Here is a 21,046-nt window from a genome sequence, read left to right as displayed (position 1 = left end):
CCCAATATTTTGTATGGTGTCAACTTGTTATTAGTATACATGCAATGTGGCTGTATTTCATGTATTTGCTCATCCATCCATCCATTCATCCATCCATCTTCTTCCGCTTATTCGAGGTCGGGTCGCGGGGGCAGCAGCCTAAGCAGGGAAGCCCAGACTTTCCTCTCCCCAGCCACTTCGTCCAGCTCTTCCAGGTGGATCCCGAGGCGTTCCCAGGCCAGCCGGGAGACAGAGTCTTCCCAACGTGTCCTGGGTCTTCCCCGTGGCCTAAACACCTCCCTTGGGAGGCGTTCGGGTGGCATCCTGACCAGATGCCCGAACCACCTCATCTGGCTCCTCTCGATGTGGAGGAGCAGCGGCTTTACTTTGAGCTCCCCATGGATGGCAGAGCTTCTCACCCTATCTCTAAGGGAGAGCCCTGCCACCCAGCGGAGAAAACTCATTTCGGCCGATTGTACCCGTGATCTTGTCCTTTCGGTCATAACCCAAAGCTCGTGACCATAGGTGAGGATGGGAACGTAGATCGACCAGTAAATTGAGAACTTTGCCTTTCGGCTCAGCTCCTTCTTCACCACAATGGATCGATACAGCGTCAGCATTACTGGAGACGCCGCACCAATCCGCCTGTCTATCTCACGATCTTCCCTCACTCGTGAACAAGACTCCTAGGTACTTGAACTCCTCCACTATTCTCATTCTATGCTAAATACTCACTCCTGGTACTTTCAGTTCTGTCACAAATCTTCGCCGTAGGATCTTGTACAAAAAATGTTGCCTGGGATGGAACATTATACATTTTTAGTAGTTATCAGGTTTACAGTGAAGAAAATAAGTTTATTTTGAGAGTTTATAACAAGAAAATGGCACTGATTCTGTGAATGGTCAATAAATTCAATAAATGTGTCTTCATGGGCGTTGTCATGACTATGTGATGTCTGGGTGACCATCATTAGTTTTAAATAAAACAGTACTGGATTTAGATAAGAAACACTCAACACAAAAGCCATTCGATCTCAATAAAGACCTTTATTTTTGTACCAAAATAGGCAGTTAGAGCATGGATAAATATTATAATGTGTTATTCATAGATCCACCTTTGTAATAGATTCTTTGCATCAGTGCTTAACAGACAGTGGCACGACACCCTGGCTGAAACACAAAGCCAGAATCACACAGAGTCCAGTTCTGTTCCACCAATCATATGCTTTGAGACAATTATTGATGGAAAGAAATATCAGTGAGCTCAACATTTTGTGCAGAAGGGGAGATATCTAAGCTCTAGTGCAAACTAAATAATATTATGTAGGTTTTCAAGCTATACTGATAACAGAACTGGCTTCTCTGTGAGTTTCTGGGCTCCAGTCAGCTTCAGGGCGAAGGGTGGGAATGGGAAACTGGTAACTGACAAGGTCCATCTGGGGCTGCATTTCCAAAAGCATCTCAATCTTTGATATAACAAACTTGCGCCCTATTTGAGAGAAACCCCATTCATGACCTCAGCATTCAAGAGAATTGCAGTAACAGTTCTCTCTGCACAAAACATGATTTGTGGTCATGATTTCACATTTTTACGATTTCTGATGATTCTCTGGAGGACGCTGTATAAGCTATGATGCCCTGAGAAGTTCTCTTGTAAACAAATATCAGCTGTATTCATGAATCACCAGACTACAAAAAAAAAAAAAGGCGACGGCTTTGGATTTCATGGTTACCATGATGGCTAGTATTTTTTCTGTGGATTGATATGTAGTATGCACTAGCAGTCTATGACTGTTTGGGCTGTCATGTAGTGGAGTGAAACACATGTTCAGTATAAAGTTTAGTGGAGAGAAGCTCTGTGACCAAACCATAGCTTTATGCACAAGAGCAAAGGTCATTCATGTGGCGAGTCTCAGGCGCTATTTGTGCATGCTGGGCCTTCTGAAGCCAACCAGGTCATAATTCATCCATCATTATCCTCATGAGAACCAACATCCACTGCAGTTGACATTTTTTGGTGCTATTTTTTGTCACATTTGGGGAAAATGCAAAACACAAATGTCCAGTACAGTAGGCGCTGGTTCTTAGGAGGATGGTAAGAGTTGACATGGTAAATAACTCCACTTTAGATATTGAAATATAGCTACAAAGGCCATATAACAGGATGGCATGCCAATTACAGAACCCAATTACATATTCAAAATCACACCTCAGATACTGTGTTTAAGATGCTTTTTAGAGCAAGCCCCCATTAGAGCAACAGCGGTTAAAAGGAAAGCTACAAGGGTGACACTTCTAATAGTCAGGGTGGTAGTTTGTAAAGCTGTAAAAGTGTAGAAGAGAGACGGAAGGCTTGAGACAGGTTTAGGTTTTATGTTCTTCTCAATATGAACATTTTAACGTGATTGGGGATTGTAGTTCACTTCACGGGTGTCTCAATACAACTTTTTTCACTTCTTGTACAATACCGATATTGGAGCTTTGTATTTTGGCCGATACAGATCCAATATCAACAGGATTTATACATACTTTTATTTTTTTGTAGTGTGGAATGTTAGAAAAGGTTTGACCAAGTGAACTTACTTTAGTACATTGGTAGGTATGAAAAACATAAACTTATTTATCATTTACCTTCTGGAATTAACTTATGTTGTCTTTAATTGAAGTGGAGTGATAATTATTTTTGATGACACCTTGCGGCCACAATAATTTATTAAAGGGGTTATATTATGATTTTTTTTCTACATTTAAAACACTTCTTTGAGGTCTACATAACATGTAATGGTGGTTCTTTGGTCAAACTGTTGCATAGATTATATTTTAAAGACAGCTTTCTGACCGTCTCTTGTGGGTGGTCTTATTTACGTGCCAAAGCCCTCCTTAAGGCCAAGCTCTATCGACAGCATCTCCACTCCGTCAGCCATGTTGTAGATAGTAGAAGTCTACAAACAGAACTTAGAACCATACACTATTTTTTATTAGAAGTGGCAACAGCAGAGGATTTTAAGCATGCATGTGCATGTACCAGCCAGTCTGCTCCACAACAAGAAGAAAATAAGAAACTTAGTGACTACAACTTTGGACTACAACTGAATTAAATCTGCAGACTCAACCATATATGGAGCTATCTGCTAAGGCAAAATACGTCACGATCGCCTCAAATTCCAAACGGCTTGTTTGAAACAAGTTTTATAAATATCACCGCCATGCCTTCATGGTTTGATTTCAAAGTTTCGGGACATGTGGGGTTCCTAAATACACCAAAAATGTACCAATAGGGAAACAAAATTGGTTTTATATAATAGGACCCCTTTAAGTTAAACTTGTGACACAGTAAGTTGCAATTGTTACTGGATATTTTCTAATTAGCTTCTGCCTTAAAGACTCTGTATGTATAAGTAAAATGCAACTATAATTACTGGACACTTCTTTAAATTGACAAATGTGGTGTTTCATACTGCAATATGGTCCAATTTAAGGACACTTATTGCAACTGTTGAGTTTGTGTTCTATTGTGTGCTAAGCTGTTGAGTAGCTGCTAGGTCTTAGTAGTCTGTTTAACTTTTGTAAATTAATTCACTAAAATACAAGAAAATACCAATGTTGTGTGCTTATTGGAGGACATTTAGATGTTAACTGACTGTCCATCTTTGCACGTGTAAAAACACTGCAGCACTGCTTGTATCACAGTACTTATATCAGAGATTTTAGATGTAAATCGATAAATCCAATACTTATTTTGACGGTATGGTATCAATTTCAATATCCCCAGAATAATATAATTTATCATTATGAGTCTGTTGATTAGACTATTCTGATTTGGCTAAAAAACAGTATAACCTTACTTGTACAGTATTCTGTAACAATGTATTGTCACTAAATTGCCTTAGTTGGGTTAATATTGGAATAAGGATGTCCATATAAATATAGCCACATAAGAAGAGGAGAAAAGGCATAAATTGGATTTAGACTCAACCGAGTAAAGTAAACTCGGGATGTCGGACTTGTATTTACCTAAATGTTCATTAAAACTAAACAGGGAACTGTGTTCTCGATTCTCTTACTCACTCTTATTGTCTGAACAATTTGGACTCAACCAGCTTAGGCTTACATGATCCAACATGAAAGTTAGGACTAAATATTGTACACGCTTAATGCAATCTCATTAGCCAATAATTGTTCTGTGTTAATAGCGATGCTACATTTTTAAAGTACTACTATGTTTTCTATCTAGGCCCTTCATGCCACAATGCCAGGACATACTGTAAGATTTCAGCTCTTATTTAATTAAAACTTTTGAGGCAGCCTGGCAGGGAAGTGGTGGGATATGAGAGACAAGTAAAGAGAAAGAGTCCAACAGATATTTCAGTATAAAGTGGAGCAATGCCATGGAGAAAGACAGACACAAAGGGAAGGAGATCAAGATTTTGTCTCCCTGAAAACATGCTCTTAAAGCTACAGCGTGCAAAAGTCTGCCTCTTGGTGACAATTATATCATTACCAACCCATAATGTGAACGCATTACCCTTTGTAAATATGAAAACAACAACAACAACTACAACAGTTAGAACAACAATGAAATCAATAAATCAGATACTGGTACATGTCGCCTTGATTTGAACCACGTCCTTAAACATTAAGGAACTGAGCTGTCGGAAGATCCACCAATGGGCTGCTGGAAAGACACAAGCTCCTCCCTCCTGAAAAAGCGGGAGTTCCAGATAGTCCCAGCCTCGTCCCGCGTTATGTGCTTGTGTAAATATTTGTGTTTGTGTGTGTGTGTGTGAACCTGGAGGTATGCGTGAGGAAGTGGACAAACAGGCCGATAGTGTTGCCAAAGTTGTGTACAACCTTGTAGTGTGAGTTGTGTTTACTCAGAGCCGCTCCTTCGTGGGCACCCAGATGTAAGGCCCAGACTGCTCCTCAATGATCTGTTTCACCTGCGAATATACTTCTTCTAGAGACACGCCGTGGACAAACCCTGCAGAGAAAAAAAACACAAACAACTTATTTCCATCCCCACATTAATTGAACTAGATTCAAGTGTGTATTTGTCGATGAATGATTATCACAAAAAATGGTGTAAGTCAAACTATGGCTCGTCCAGATTTTATGCACATTTGGTTTCTACCGCTTATCCTATTCAGATTTGTGAGGAGCTGGAGCCTACCTTGGGTAACCTCGGACAAAGACAAACAATCACTAGTCCATCACAGACAGAAAAGCATTCATACTTTTCATTCTTAACCAAATTTTAGTAGCAAATAAGTAATCTCCTCAGGTCTCTTATGCATGATGCACGTCACTAATTTGACCCTTCTGAAAAAAAGAGGAGGCAGCACGGTGGAAGAGGGGTTAGTGCGTCTGCCTCACAATACGAAGGTCCTGAGTAGTCGTGAGTTCAATCCCGGCCTCGGGATCTTTCTGTGTGGAGTTTGCATGTTCTCCCCGTGACTGCGTGGGTTCCCTCTGGGTACTACGGCTTCCTCCCACCTCCAAAGACATACACCCGGGGATAGGTTGATTGGCAACACTAAATGGTCCCTAGTGTGTGAATGTGAGTGTGAATGTTGTCTGTCTATCTGTGTTGGCCCTGTGATGAGGTGGCTTCCTGTCCAGGGTGTACCCAGCCTTCCGCCCGATTGTAGCTGAGATAGGCTCCAGCACCCCCTGCGATCCCAAAGGGAATAAGCGGTAGAAAATGGAAGGATGGATGGATGAAAAAGAGAGGTTACATAATACAATAGTTAGTATTAAACAGCTGAGACATAATCACCCATGTAGAAATAATCTATCTCTTACTTATTTGCTTACCTTAAATTACGGACTATAAGCCGCTACTTTTTTCCTACACTTTGAACCCTGCGGCTTATACGGTCTGGCTAATTTATTGATTTTTTTCCCTAATTGGCATAATGTTTTGTGTTCAATAGGTTTCATTTAACCCACTCAGAGGACTGAAATGGTGTGTTTTTGTTTGTGCTAAGGCGCCATCTTTTTGGCGAGTTTGCTCATTGCAGGTGCTGGGAGTTGAAACTAAAACCGTCCATAGCGTTTTAGCTCGAAATTATTTTTTAATCATTACTGCAAGCTATGTTTGTAAATTTCACAATATATCTAAAACAATTCTTATTTACTAAACTGTCCAATGTGTACTGTCTGTGGGAGTGTTTTCATGCATATTTTATTGTGTTGTCACAATGTACTGGATTAGCTAATATGCTAACACATCTAGGGGCGTCTGTAATCATATTATTAACCTAAAATGGCATTATTTTTGTATTGTTTCAGTTTCACAATTTCTCAGTTATTTCACCAAAACGTAATCGTGGAGTTATTGAGTCTGTTTAGCTTACTGGAGAGCTAGCTTCCACAGCTAGTGGGTCCATGACAATGACTTCTGTTGTGTTTACTACCATGTTACAGACACCGTTTGAAAACAATTAAGGTTTGTAAATAAACATTTACAAAATCTTTCTGTGTAAATAACTTATTTCACAATGTATACATCAACGGCTTATACTACGGTGCAAAAAAGTTTTTTCTTCTGGAATTTAATGGGTGTGGCTTATATCCCAGTGCAATCTTTAGTCTGGAAATTACATTACCGTAGTTAAATCCAAGCAGTGTGACTTGACTTTTTGAGCACTTTATTCATATTTCTGTGCATAGAATAATAAAATAATAGTGACTCATGCTCTCTTGGAACTTACCAGTGAAATATTCTGTGAACTCCTGCTCCAGTTTAACTGCTCTGTCATAGGACTTCCTTGCCTGCTCTTCATTAAAACGCTTGTTCATCTCCCTAGAGACACAAATAAGCAACAATGTCAATTCCATACAACCTTTAAATTAATTTAAAATGTGTGCCATCTAAATGTGTACTTCTTTCACTTACAAAATGTTCTCAACATTGCGTGGCCTAATAAAGATGGCGATAGGATAGAGGCCTGCCAACTGCAGACGTTTTATAGCATTCCCTGATACATCCAGTATACAGTGTTTACCCTGCGGGAGACACGGAATTGGACAGAATGATCATTCTTCCCTTTTCATACCTGTCAGTCCATTTGCGTTTTACCTTGTCAGCAACTTCTTTGACAGACTGTATGCTGGTTCCATACAAGTGGTTGTTATACTGTCCCGCCTCGATAAACTTGTGCTCCTGGATCTCTCGTTCCATGAGCTCCCTGGAGGACATGAAGTGATAATCTCTGCCATCCACTTCGTAGTTTCGACGTGGACGAGTTGTGTCTGGTACACACACATATGGGCTTTGTTAAAACATTTTCTTTGACTAACCACACAAAAACAACTGTTTTATATATCTAATAGGGATGTCCCTATTAACATGTTTGGCCTCCGATCCCAATTCCATTTTCAGATCTGATCTGATTTTGAGTCTAGATCCAATAAGAGAAGTGAAGTGAAAATGTTTTATAGCAACTATATATTTTATAATAACTAAAGTAAACACAATAACACAATCTTATAAAGCTTATCTTGTTAAATTTAGAATTGTCTGGTACTATCGTCAATCAGATGATGCCTTAAAATTGTGGCATTGCTGGAATGCTACATTCAATGTTTTTCACAAAATAAAGTGACCACTGCATAATAATTAAACAAAAGAAAAACATACTATTGGCTCCCATTTAAATTTTATGGGCGTTGCCCTCAAATAATATTTGATGTGAGTGCAATCTTTATCAATCAATCAAAGTTTACTTATATAGCCCTTAATCACAAATGCCTCAAAGGGCTGCACAAGCTACAACGACATCCTCGGCTCAGATCCCACATCAGGGCAAGAAACAATTCAACCCAATGAGAACAACGAGAAACCCTGGAAGGGACCGCAGATGTGGGGAACCCCCCCTTGGGTGACCGGTGCAATGGATACGAGTGGATACAGTTAATAATGTGAGAGTCCACTCCATAGTGGGGCCAGCAGGTGATCCTTTTGCATGTGGACAAGTCGGGGCGCCGAGACATCACCGACTGATGCATACGGAGTGGTCACCCCAAGTCCCGACTTCATCATGTGAAGGTGCAATCAATTGGGAGGCCAGCAGGGGATCTTCTTGAATGGAGACAAGTCAGCAGCGCAGAGACGTCACCAACTGAGGTTTCCGATTAAATACATCCTAAAGCCTGCTCAGTGACCTTGTGGTTAGAGTGTCTGCCCTGAGATCGGTAGGTCATGAGTTTAAACCCTGCCGAGTCATAGCAAAAACTATAAAAATGGGACCCATTGCCTCTGTGGCACACAGCATCAAGGGTTGGAATTGGGGGTTAACACCAAGTGATTCCCGAGCGCGACTCCCCTCACACCCCAGGGGGGGGGGAACAAGGGGATGGGTCGAATGCAGAGAGTAATTTCACCACACCTAGTGTGTGTGTGTGTGACTATCAGTGGTACTTTACTTTAAAGGTAAGATACTCACGTGGGACACAGGAGCCAAACTTGTCAGGAAACTCAGAGATGAGGTCATCATTCACCCTATCTTTCATCGGCCCAAGGATGATAAGAGGCCGTGTATAATTCACTGTGAAAAACAAGAAAAAAACCTTCAAAAACACAATTTATTTTGTATTAAAGATACATCCACAGATACATCCACAGTATTTGGATTTTTAATGATGGACCAAATACTCTACAATACTTTGACATAATTTCTAAGTGTTTTTTTACGGTCATATTTATTGTATGTTATTAAAATGTGTCTTTCAACCCTTGAAATGACTGGTTTTATATAAATAAGAGTACATTACTTTCCAACATCCTGAAAAGATACCTAACCTTGGATTTAACAGATCACAGCTAAAATAAAACTTGTTATTAATCCACCATTTATACCCCTCCATTTGAACAATTCGGCCCCATGTACACTTTCTGGAAGTGTATTTCAACAGTGTTGCAAAAAAAAAAAAAAAACCACCCATCCTTTGTAACTAAAAGCTCATTACTGTTAATTATTAACAAGGCATTTTTAGGATGCACACAAAATATATTTAGTATTCTTTTGTGAGTTTGGCTGCAGAATGCTTATTTGTATTATTAATTTTTCAGTTGATTTTAAAGAAAGAAAACACCTTCCACCCTCAAAATAAAGTTGAAATGTGCCTTCATATAATGTAAATAGGAGCACTGACCTTCCTGTTGCATGACTGGTTGGTAGGTTAGGAAGGTCTCCTCCTGGCCAGCTGATTGGACACACAAAGGCCATGAACACACACTATTTTTATCCTTTACCTTAGTTTTGAACTCAACATACACACCCACACATGCACATTAGTACACTGTTCCACACAAATCCATGTGGAAACACATGTATGACGACTCTACACACAGATCACAGAGCGGTACACACAACACACACACACACACACACACACACACACACACACACACACACACACACACACACACACACACACACACACACACACACACACACACACACACACACACACACACACACACACACACACAAGAAGCAAAGTCAAGAAGCTGAAGTTTGAAAATAAGAACGACAAAGAACAAATGAACAAGGACGCAGAAAAAGGGTCGAGACTTACAGGAACTACTCTCATTATCGCTGGTGACAGAGGTTACCAGCTCTGGAAGGACAAGACAGGTCAGAGTCAGCCACACACACACACACACACACACACACACACACACACACACACACAAACACACACACACACACACACACACACACACACACACACACACACACACACACACACACACACACACACACACACACACAAACACACACACACACACACACACACACACACACACACAAAGTATACAGCACACACATACACAGACCAAAACACGCTGACACACACCTCACATCCCATCCACACATGTTCTCTATTTGCTGATACTGTTCAAAGCACATGTATTAGCATTTACTATAGTATGACTGGATTTAAAAGAGATGGCTAACAAAATTGTACTAAAAAGGAAAGGACATTGTGATAAATTGAATTTCTTGCAAAAATCTGTATGTCAGCATCTCACCACTTGAACACAAAGTCATCACAAACATAAATAGTTTTCCTTACTTATCGCTTATGGGGCGTTGTTTTTTTTTGTTGGTATTGCACATGTAGAGTACATAAGGAGGAGTGCGAAACTAAAAAGCTTAGTAGTGGTAAAATCAAGACCACGTTATGCAAGTAGGGTTTCTCGTCACTGAAGTAAACGCACTGGCCAACAGAGGTCACTAATACCACATACACTTACCTTTTTCATCTTGATCCTGCACAGACATTGAAAGAAAAGAAAAAGACAAAAGAGTTAGTGGATTATCACAATACGGGACATGTGACTTATTGTTCTGTCATATGTACATTGACACATGCATACAAAAACAGAGGGGATGCAGTGTGCCAATGAGTGTTTTTTTTAATTAGAAGCCTTTCACGAAGCAGAGCTGCTGAGTGTGAGGAAAACAGAGAGGTGGTGAGAAAAAGAGATGGAGACAGTTATATCAATAGCTGGTGCTAGACCTCAGTGCAATGCCTTATCATTGCAAGTAGGGTGAAATTCACTTTAATCAAGTTGCTTTGCCCGTGAAATTAAACTTTAGCCGTCTCAACAACAAACTTTACAGCTTGTTTTCTTTCATTAGGATAGTCAAACGCAAGTATGATTTTACTTGAGATTAAGATGCCATAACAATAGAATGGACTTTATTAACCCCACAGTGGGGAATTATGTGGTTGTAGTGCATATACAAAAAGTCCACAAAAAAATAAGGTAACACAAAACACATGAATTCAAGAGGAAAACAATAAAGAACACAAAGGACCTAAATGACATTAAAAAAAGCCCAGAACTGATGTAACCAGCTACCACTTCAACAGCACTATTTCTACATACAGCTACAAAAGTAAAAAACACAATGAAAAACTAAAAAAATAGCATTAAATAATAGATACGCTACGATTGCACCATGGATAGACAATGTTTTGACGTTATGTGTTACAACCCAAATAGATAGTAGGGTGGTTGAACCAAATATTTGATGTTATAATGACATTGGTACTTACTGGTCTATCTTGAGGCTTTATCACCCGGACCGTCTTTAACCTGGACCTCTCCTTCTTTTCTGCCCTGCAAAAAATGGGTAGAGTTTGAAAAGAGAACTCGAAACAACTGTGACTTTCTTTTATTTGAAATCTCAGTACGATCATATTTTTTATATTAGTATGATACAAATATTTAAAAATCAGCCTTTAACAACACAATATTATCTCATTCAATAGGTCAGTATATTTTAATCACTATGCAAAGCCCACTGTCTCACTCCATCATTCACTCAAACACATCAGTCCCTCCATTTTCTCCTATCATAGTCTCTGTCATTTAACATCCGAATTACTTCCAGTCTATCACTTCCAACATCTAAAACACACCCCTCCCTTCCAAAACGCAAACTTTGTCTTGCTTTGAATCATCATCCTCTCCAGGAAAAATAGAACATGATGGAAAGAAAAATAGTTATGTATTTCTATTTAATATCATATACTCCAGACCAGGATTAATCAAATCCAATTTCACAACTAATCAGGGATACATGATCCAGGGATACGTCTCATATAACGGCATGAAAAAATACACAATACATGAAGAAGATGCAACAGTCAGGCCACAATGATAATATATTTTATTCAAACGAGTGCTCTCAAACGATGTATACTGCATATATTTTTAAATCAGATGAACCACAGTAGTTGCTTGCATGATTTAAATCAACTTTAAAGGCGACCTATGATAATCTTCATTTTAAAACATTTCCTTGTGGTCCATATTGGATATGCTTTCGTGTAAACGTTGCTCCACGGTCAATTTTATAACCAGTTTTTTGAGTCTGTCTTCAAGATGTTTGATTCTGGAGGTGTTCCCAGATTTCAAATGAAACAACACCCACACCAAAGTATCATAATTATTATTTTGAAAATGTACAGTTTAAATATATATCTTGACGTTGTTGCCGTTATTTATTTTTACTTGACAAGGTCGAAAATAGACTTCATGAAAATTATATAGTTCACCTGCACACTCGCCGATCTATTTAGATTCTCCATTAAAAAAAAAACAGCATTTATGTCACTGTATGTTGCACATCAGCGTTATTCTACACATGCCATGATTAGATGAAAATACTACTTTTCCATACCAAATTTTTCGTTTTTTCCTCATAGCCTGAAGCAGAGGGGGAGTACCTCCTCCTGAGAGCTTGACTTAATGTCCAAATAAGTATGTCCACTAGGGATGTCCGATAGTATCGGACTGCCGATATTATCGGCCGATAAATGCTTTAAAAAATATAATATCGGAAATTATCGGTATCAGTTTCAAAATTATCGGTATCGGTTTCAAAAAGTAAAATTTATAACTTTTTAAAACACTGCTGTGTACACGGACGTAGGGAGAAGTACAGAGCGCCAATAAACCTTAAAGGCACTTCCTTTGCGTGCCGGCCCAGTCACATAATATCTACGGCTTTTCACACACACAAGTGAATGCATGCATACTTGGTCAACAGCCATACAGGTCAGGCCATATAAACAACTTTAACACTGTTACAAATATGCGCCACACTGTGAACCCACACCAAACAAGAATGACAAACACATTTCGGGAGAACATCCGCACCGTAACACAACATAAACACAACAGAACAAATACCCAGAACTCCTTGCAGCACTAACTCTTCCGGGACGCTACAATAAACACCCCCGCTACACCCTCCCCCCCCTCCCCCACCTCAACCACGCCCCCCTCCAAACCCCGCCCACCTCAACCTCCTCATGCTCTCTCAGGGAGAGCATGTCCCAAATTCCTAGCTGCTGAGGCATGTTACAAAAATAAAATAATTTGGCAGTGCCATGTTGGCATTTTTTTCCATAACTTCAGTTGATTTATTTTGGAAAACCTTGTTGTTGTTTAATGCATCCAGCGGGGCATCACAACCAAATTAGGCATAATAATGTGTTAATTCCACGACTGTATATATCGGTATCGGTTGAAATCGTAATTGGTAATTAAGAGTTGGACAGTATCGGAATATCGGACATCTGCAAAAAAGCCATTATCGGACATCTTTAATGTCCACATCGCGGGGACGTTACAACATAGCCAGACTAAAAACCCTGCAAACAGAGGCACCCAAAACTGCGTGCAAGCCTGAATTGATTTACGTGGACCCCGACTTAAACAAGTTGAAAAACTTATTTGGGTGTTACCATTTAGTGGTCAATTGGACGGAATGTGTACTGTACTGTGCAATCTACTAATAAAAGCTTCAATCAATCCATCAAAGCTCACGCCGAAATGCATGAATCTTCTGATTCGATGCTTTGGCATTGTTTAACACGAGTACCCAACATCATAACTTTAATAAGTCAGAAAATACAAAAATCATCATAGGTCCCCTTTAAAAAGACCCTAATATTTTGACACAAATGGAATTTAATGTTAAAACTGTCATCCATGAACAATTAAAAAAATGATTTACTTGTCACTTATTTGCGCAAAACTTGGAAACATTATTATCTACAGTCCTGTTGGAGTGTATTTTGAGGTACCTGTTGGAGTGTATTTTGAGGTAAATTTTGCGACCAACCACACCAGTTAGAGTCTCCTCACTTATCTCTGCGCTGGTGTATGCAGTGACCTGATCACTGGCCATTAAGCCTTCCAGTTAACCAGCCATGATTACGGTTGATTTAAAAAAAAAAATCTTCCTATCACCCACAATCATCATCCACATGTCTTTCTATTTTTTAACATTCTAAATTGTAAATACATGCTAGCCAGAGTCAGCTAACAATGCAGAAAATGAAGATTTGATCTATTCTGCCAATAAACAACTCCAGCAACATTTTATATACACGCTGTAGTATATATGTAATGTAGTAACAGGCTCATTCATAATACTATGTAATATTTACCGTATTTTGATAGTTTTAAACATTACTGGAATTTTTTGGGAGGCGCATTGATTTCACAGAGCGTATCGATACGTTTGCTATTTTAATCAACATGGCAGCCTTTGTGAGAGATTATTTTGGAACAAACAATGATCCAAAACTATTTTTTGAGATACAGAGAATGAGATACAAGTTTTACAAGCTGGATACTAAGCAGATCCAGATCTAGAGAAACGTTAAGCATCATGTAGCAGTAGGGATAAGAGCTAAACAAGAAATGCAAACTACGGACATAACAACAATCACTGAGTGTTAAATGTAGAGCTGGCAATATGGCAAAAAAAATTATCATGATTAATTTTTTCATATTATTCGATCTCAATTAATATCAGGATTTTTTTTTTTTTTTAAAGTCTGTACCGTGCAGGATAATATAATGTACCGTTGCATCCCTACTCTTTATTACTGCAGTATCTCGTAACAAACATTTCCGCCATGTTTGATCGACATAATATATGTTAACAACTGACAACTGTCATTTTGTTCATATCTATGATTGTGTTTACGTGCAACGGTACAGGTAACCCACGCTATGGTCCGTACTTTGGTTTAGGGCCACTGTTTTGCTTCTTTTCGGTAGATTTTGCGGGGGTAAGCGATATTTTTTTTTGTTCTCAAAGTGTTTTTATTATTTTTCTTGTCACTGCAAACTTCATTCTGCAGTAAACAAGTGGTGTACTGATACTATAACACTTTTTTAAAGTTAACATCTACTAAACAACACTTTCAAATGGTAAATCATTATTTGTATTCTTTAATTACATCAGTGCTTCTCACCAGTGGTTTGGTAAACAACAAGCGGTGACATAGATTGTGGAGTTTTTCAAAAACTATAGTGTATCTTATATTTAATGAAAATACATTAAAATGCATTTTAAATTTGAGGTACTGTAAAATAATGTGTACCAACACATACAACATGTTTATGATCATTTCAGGAACAAAATGTGTTTTCCACAAACTCAAAAATGATTTTAACAAAACGTGTCTGTAGAGTTTTTAAGTAAATGTTATATCAGAGGAGTTGAATCAGGACAAACACATAAACAAAAAGTCTGAATAAAAATTATTACGATCCATCCATCCATCCATTTCTACCGCGTATTCCCTTCGGGGTCGCGGGGGGCGCTGGAGCCTATCTCAGCTACAATATAAAATGTATTTTTTTCCTGATTGAATTGAGTTTGAGTTTATTTTTATTTCGAACATGCAAGCATACAACATGATACATCACAATTTCCAGTTTCTCTTTTCAACATGTTCAAAAAGGAGTAGGAAGAAGCAGAGTTTATTTAATCCTACCTCTTTTCTTTTACATAACAGTTGCTAAAACTTTTGTTCACTTCCTGTTCTCAATTTATTCACAATATACTCCATAAGTAATCACAATACAAATAAATAAATAAATAATACTCGGTGAAGTAAGTTACATTTCATATGGTGAGATAAGTAAGATTATTTTGAAAATGAATGGATGGATGAAATAAATTCAGAATGTTTATCACGGTTCTTCTTCTTTGTACTTTGTAAACACTTTAAATTTGAAGAGTTTCTTGAAGTGGATCATATTAGTACATTGTTTGATTGATTTGCTTAATACATTCCATAATTTAATTCCACATACAGATATACTCAATCAATCAATCAATGAATCATACTGAAGGTCTTAAGTGTTGTACGTGCATACAAATGTTTTAAATTAAATTTTTCTCTAAGATTATATTTCTCCTCTTTTTTTGAGAAGAATTGTTGTATATTCTTGGGTAGCAGGTTATAGTTTGCTTTGTCTATAATTTTAGCTGTTTGCAAATTCACTAGGTCGTGGAATTTCAGTATTTTTGATTCAATAAATAAAGGGTTTGTATGTTCTCTATATCCAACATTATGTATTATTCTAACTGATCTTTTTTGTAACACGGTTAATGAATGAAGTGTACTTTTGTAGTTATTTCCCCATATTTCTACACATTAACGGAGATATGGTAACACTAGCGAGCAGTAGAGAATATGAAGTGATTTTTGGTCTAGAACATGTTTTGCTTTATTCATTATTGACGTGCTTCTTGCTACTTTATGTTGTATATTTTTTACATGAGATTTCCAGTTCAATTTATCATCAATCATTATACCTACAAATTTGGTTTCATTTACTCTTTCAATTTCTATTCCGTCTATTTGTATTTGTGTTTGACTTTCTCTTCTACTGTTACCAAATAGCATTATTTTAGTTTTACTGAGATTCAAAGATAGTCTGTTTTTGTCAAACCATCTTTTTAATTTGTTCATTTCTTCTGTTATTATTTGTATTAGCTTCAAAACACTGTTGTATCATCCGCAAATAATACTAACTTTAAATCTTTTGTAACTTTACAAATGTCATTTATATAGAGATTGAATAAATTTGGTCCTAGTATTGATCCCTGAGGTACACCACAGGATATTTTTAGCGTTGTAGATGTGTGTTCGCATAGCTTCACGTATTGTTTCCTGTTCATTAAATAACTTCTTATCCAGTTTAAGACCAACCCTCTGATGCCATATCGTTCAAGTTTTTTGATTAAAATATTGTGATTAATTGTGTCAAATTCTGTAGTTAGATCCATAAACACTGGTGCCGCACATTTCATACTATCTATTGCATTGTTAATTTCTTCTGTAATTTCAATTAAAGCCATCGAAGTTGAAACATTAGCTCTGTATCCATATTGCTTCTCATTGAGTATTCTATTTTTAGTCGGTATGTGTATTCCCCCAGTCGGGACCAATAGACATCCTGTGCCTGCCTGCGAGACCGCATTGAGGGCAAATACATTTATCATAATCCTCACTCCTCAGGTAAAAACAGCTCGAGCAAAGGAGCATCTTCAGTCTTCAGTTTTAAGTTGAATTTTAAAATTGACCAATTTCTCGGCTTTTGGCCACAACTTTCTACTATACAGTTCATGTGCGAGGCATGATTTATAATCTAGCACACACCAACTGAGAGGTAATGGAGCAGCTCAGTAGAGAGCTACAGGCGGCGTGTTTCTAAAAGTGCTTCTCCGGCGTTAGCTCTCATATTAACAATGTCGCTAATACTTGGTTAATCTGCAGACCCTTCCATCCATCCATCTTCTACCGCGTCCCTTCATGGCATGTAAATGGGGTATTGTTGGCGTTGTAGGCAAAATAGAAGAATCCCATTAGCTACATTGTTAGCCACCATGTACTAGCCGTTGTTTACAATTTAGACTTCACAAAAAAGAGAAAAAATGTGTGTTCTTGTCTAAAATAAGGATTTTAAATGATAGGCAAAGGTTAAAAAAAAAGTGCAGTTCCCTGTTAACTTTGACAGCCCATTAATGTGACTCTGTCATTATTATAATCATGCACCCAATTCTTATTTAAAAAAAAATCTAATTTAAAACATTTGTATGCTCGTGCAACACTTAAAAGCTTTAGCATATCAGTATGTGGAAATTAATTATGGAATGGATTAACCAAAGAAATCAAACAAAGCACCAATATGATTCAGTTTAAGAGACTGTTCAAACTACAGGTGTTCACAAAGTACACAGAACAAGAATAATGATGAATATCTTTTTTTTTTTTATTCAGACAAAGATTATTTATGTATTTACCATTTAATATTTGTTTACTTACTATGGTATATTTTTTGTTTATTATTTATTTGTTCACTTTTGAATAGGGAAATAGGATACAATTGCTATGGTATGAAAAAGGGGTAGGATTAAATAAGATCAGCTTCTTCCTACTGCTTTTCGGACATGCTGTAATGAAACAACTGGAAATATGTGATGAATTACATGTATGCATGTTCGAAATAAACTGAAACTGAATTGAACTGAACTGAACTGAAAAACATAGAAGATGTTTGCTGTATTATCATTTCACCCTGGAAACTAAATGGTTGAAATTAACGATTACGATTACCAAAATCTAAAGAGCGTTCATGCTTATAATAAGAGTATGTATCATCTGACCACAACTGTACAGGTCTCTACAATAGACAAGCAAAAAGTCTGTTTCAGATATAATTTTACAGACCATTTCTATTACATTTTAGAGACTGAAAGAAAACAATGAAGGTTACTTTAATCAACTGACAAACATGATGGCACCAGCTGCCAAATGATTTGAGAACATTTGTGATAGTTTGCAAAGTACAATGTTAATATTGTAAAACTAAAATAGGAGTACGGGACAACAATGTTGTATGTGAATGTTGATATTTTAGACATGATATGAGATGATGCAGGTAATTTTACTTTTACACCCATTTTCCATAGGGTAGGATATACTTTTATTCATCCCACAGTGGGGAAATTATGTTGTTGCAGTGCAAGATTTTACATACAGGAGCAGAAGTAAAATGTAATGAAAATAAAAGTAATAAATCCTACATATTGTACAGATAAAAGATAAGATAAAACAAAACAAAACACACTAACATCTGAATTGCACACCAAAAAAAAAGATCACAGTAATCACATACACGCGTTGTAAAGTCTTATGGCTGTGGTATCGCTACTTCTTGTACTGTGGATGTAACGGTCTAATACTGAAGGAGCTACTCAAGGCCCCCACAGTGTTGTGCATGGGGTGAGAGGTATTGGACATCATGAATGTCAACTTGGTCAGCATTCTTCTGTCAGCCACCTCCTCAATGCTGCCTGGGGTAGCCGAGGATCAGCTCTCTTAATCAGTTCATTCCGTCTGTTCCGGTCTCTGACAATGCTGCCCCAACCCCAGCAAACGAAAGCATAGAACATCACAGAAGCCACCCAGTGTCATAAAAAGTGTGCAGCCTGCACACCTCTATGGACCTCAGTCTACCCAAGAGGTGTAGGCAACTTTGACCCTTTTTTATGTCCGCCACTATGAAAAAAACCTTTCACCACTGGTTCGCAAGACATTATATCAAGGGACTCCTCATAAAGTAACCTCCATTCACACATTAGCCACATGAACACTTTAAACAAACCTTCTGCGGCTGGGGATGACTCCAACTTCAGGGCAGTTTGGGGGCGGCGGGCTGAGATGGCGTGCGGGCCACCACTCTTCTTCACCAGCACTGCTCAGATGAAGGATGTCACCAAAACGAAAAGGCAGGGCCTGATTGGGCATGCTCAGGTCTGGTGCACTTCCGTCATAGTCAAACAGCGCCCTGCAGGCACACATGGAGATATTAATAAATTATAGGCAAGGTTACTTTTGGCTTTATAGATGTACTCAACATCAGTGACACAATTATATTTGTTTACATTGTTCAGAATATGGGATCAGCTTATTTGTCACTGTTTGTCACTATGATGCTCTGTCTTGATGCTGTGTGTACACATGTTTAAATGGTGCTCTGTCTGTGTGACCCTACCACAGAATTCCAAACCCATCCGGAGGGAAAGGAATTGGAAAAATAGGGCAGCAGTGTGTGTGTGAGTGTTAAGTAGAGCTGAAATAACAGGCATCCCCTAAAGTCCCCACTGCTTTCATCAATAAAACAGAGTGGAGACTGAGAAGGGGACTTGGAGAGAGAGAGACAGACAAGGAGAGGTAGATACAGTATATTCTACCAATACATGCTGTACAAAATTTTTTTTTTAATGATTTCCAATGAAAATATTGGCTGACAGTGCCTGCAACATTAAAACCAGCCTGCCAAAGGCTACAGGGTTCACTGTAGGAGTGGTATACATGGAATCAGGGCTTGCAGTAACACTTTTTCAGATGCTACATAAAGATTACATGTATAGCAGCATACATTTGTCTTTCAAGGCCACACGTATACCTTCAGCTCTCTTAATCAGTTTATTACGTCTGTTCCGGTCTCTGACAAGCTGCCCCAACCCCAGCAAACGAAAGCATAGAACATCGCAGAAGCCACAGCATACTTGCCAACCTTGAGACCTCCAATATCGGGAGGTGGGGGGTGGGCTTGGTTGGGGGTGGGGGTTGGGGGGTGTTTGGGGCGGGGGGCGTGGTTGGGGGCGTGGTTATTTACAGCTAGAATTCACCAACTCGAGTATTTCATAAATATTTCATAAATATTTCATATATATATATATGGGGCTCTGTACCGAGGATGTCGTTGTGGCTTGTGCAGCCCTTTGAGACACTTGTGATTTAGGGCTATATAAATAAACATTGATTGATTGATTGATTGATATATATATATATATTTATATATATATATATATATATATATATATATATATATATATATATATATATATATATATATATATATATATATATATATATATATATATATATATATATATATATATATATATATATATATATATATATATATATATGAAATACTTGACTTTCAGTGAATTCTAGCTATATATATATTTTTATTTTATTTACATAGAAAAAAAAAAAATACTTGAATTTCAGTGTTCCAGTGGCTATCCATTAGATGGCAGTATTGTCCTGTTTAACTTCTCCGTTCATGATGAGTATATCATTTCGGCCGCCATGTCTGTAATTTCCTCGTTCTTCTGCTTCGTCTCCTTGTTGTGTGCGCAGTTGTGCACTCTATAAAAGCCCTAGATGTTATGACGTCTTTGGGCAGGCAAGCTGTTTATTTTGTGGGAAAGCGGACGTGAGAACAGGCTGTCCCCACTCAGTCTCAGGTCCGCATTGAGCTGGAGGGGGCGTGGCCTCCAGCTCCGGCTGAATACCGGGAGTTTGTCGGGAGAAAATCTCTGCCGGGAGGTTGTCGGGAGAGGCGCTGAATATCGGGATTCTCCCGCTAAAAACGGGACGGTTGGCAAGTATGCACCACAGTGTCATAAAAGGTGTGGAGCCTGCACACCTCTACTCAGAGCCTGCACACCTCTACTCAGTCTACCCATGAATTGATTAACGTGTACCCCGACTTAAACACGTTGAAAAACTTATTCGGATGTTACCATTTAGTGGTCAATTGTACGGAAAGTTTCAAAACATAAATGGTAGGGGTGTGGGAAAAAATCGATTCGAATTCGAATCGCGATTCTCACGTTGTGCGATTCAGAATCGATTCTCATTTAAAAAAAAA

The 21,046-nt window shown here is 38.2% G+C and overlaps 1 protein-coding gene across 10 annotated transcripts in view; it reads right to left on the bottom strand.

Annotated features, from left to right (window-relative positions):
- Nucleotides 1-1,006: 1,006 nt before the first annotated feature.
- Nucleotides 1,007-21,046, bottom strand: part of LOC133635229 (discs large homolog 1-like protein) — a 211,780-nt gene continuing 191,740 nt past the window's right edge. For all 10 annotated transcript variants that reach the window (XM_062028164.1, XM_062028165.1, XM_062028168.1 and 7 more), the window contains 9 exons: nt 18,983-19,165; nt 11,053-11,116; nt 10,244-10,259; nt 9,136-9,186; nt 8,427-8,528; nt 7,061-7,233; nt 6,878-6,987; nt 6,693-6,784; nt 1,007-4,960 (listed from right to left, as the gene is read on the bottom strand). In XM_062028164.1, the coding sequence (XP_061884148.1) occupies nt 4,854-4,960; nt 6,693-6,784; nt 6,878-6,987; nt 7,061-7,233; nt 8,427-8,528; nt 9,136-9,186; nt 10,244-10,259; nt 11,053-11,116; nt 18,983-19,165 (898 nt within the window). In that variant the 3' untranslated portion in view covers nt 1,007-4,853. The remainder of the gene's footprint in view (nt 4,961-6,692; nt 6,785-6,877; nt 6,988-7,060; nt 7,234-8,426; nt 8,529-9,135; nt 9,187-10,243; nt 10,260-11,052; nt 11,117-18,982; nt 19,166-21,046) is intronic.

Source organism: Entelurus aequoreus, linkage group LG19, assembly GCF_033978785.1.
Source record: "Entelurus aequoreus isolate RoL-2023_Sb linkage group LG19, RoL_Eaeq_v1.1, whole genome shotgun sequence".
NCBI classification, from domain to species: domain Eukaryota; kingdom Metazoa; phylum Chordata; class Actinopteri; order Syngnathiformes; family Syngnathidae; genus Entelurus; species Entelurus aequoreus.
Note: the sequence above shows the minus strand (reverse complement) of the source record. Positions and strands in the feature narration are given on the sequence as shown.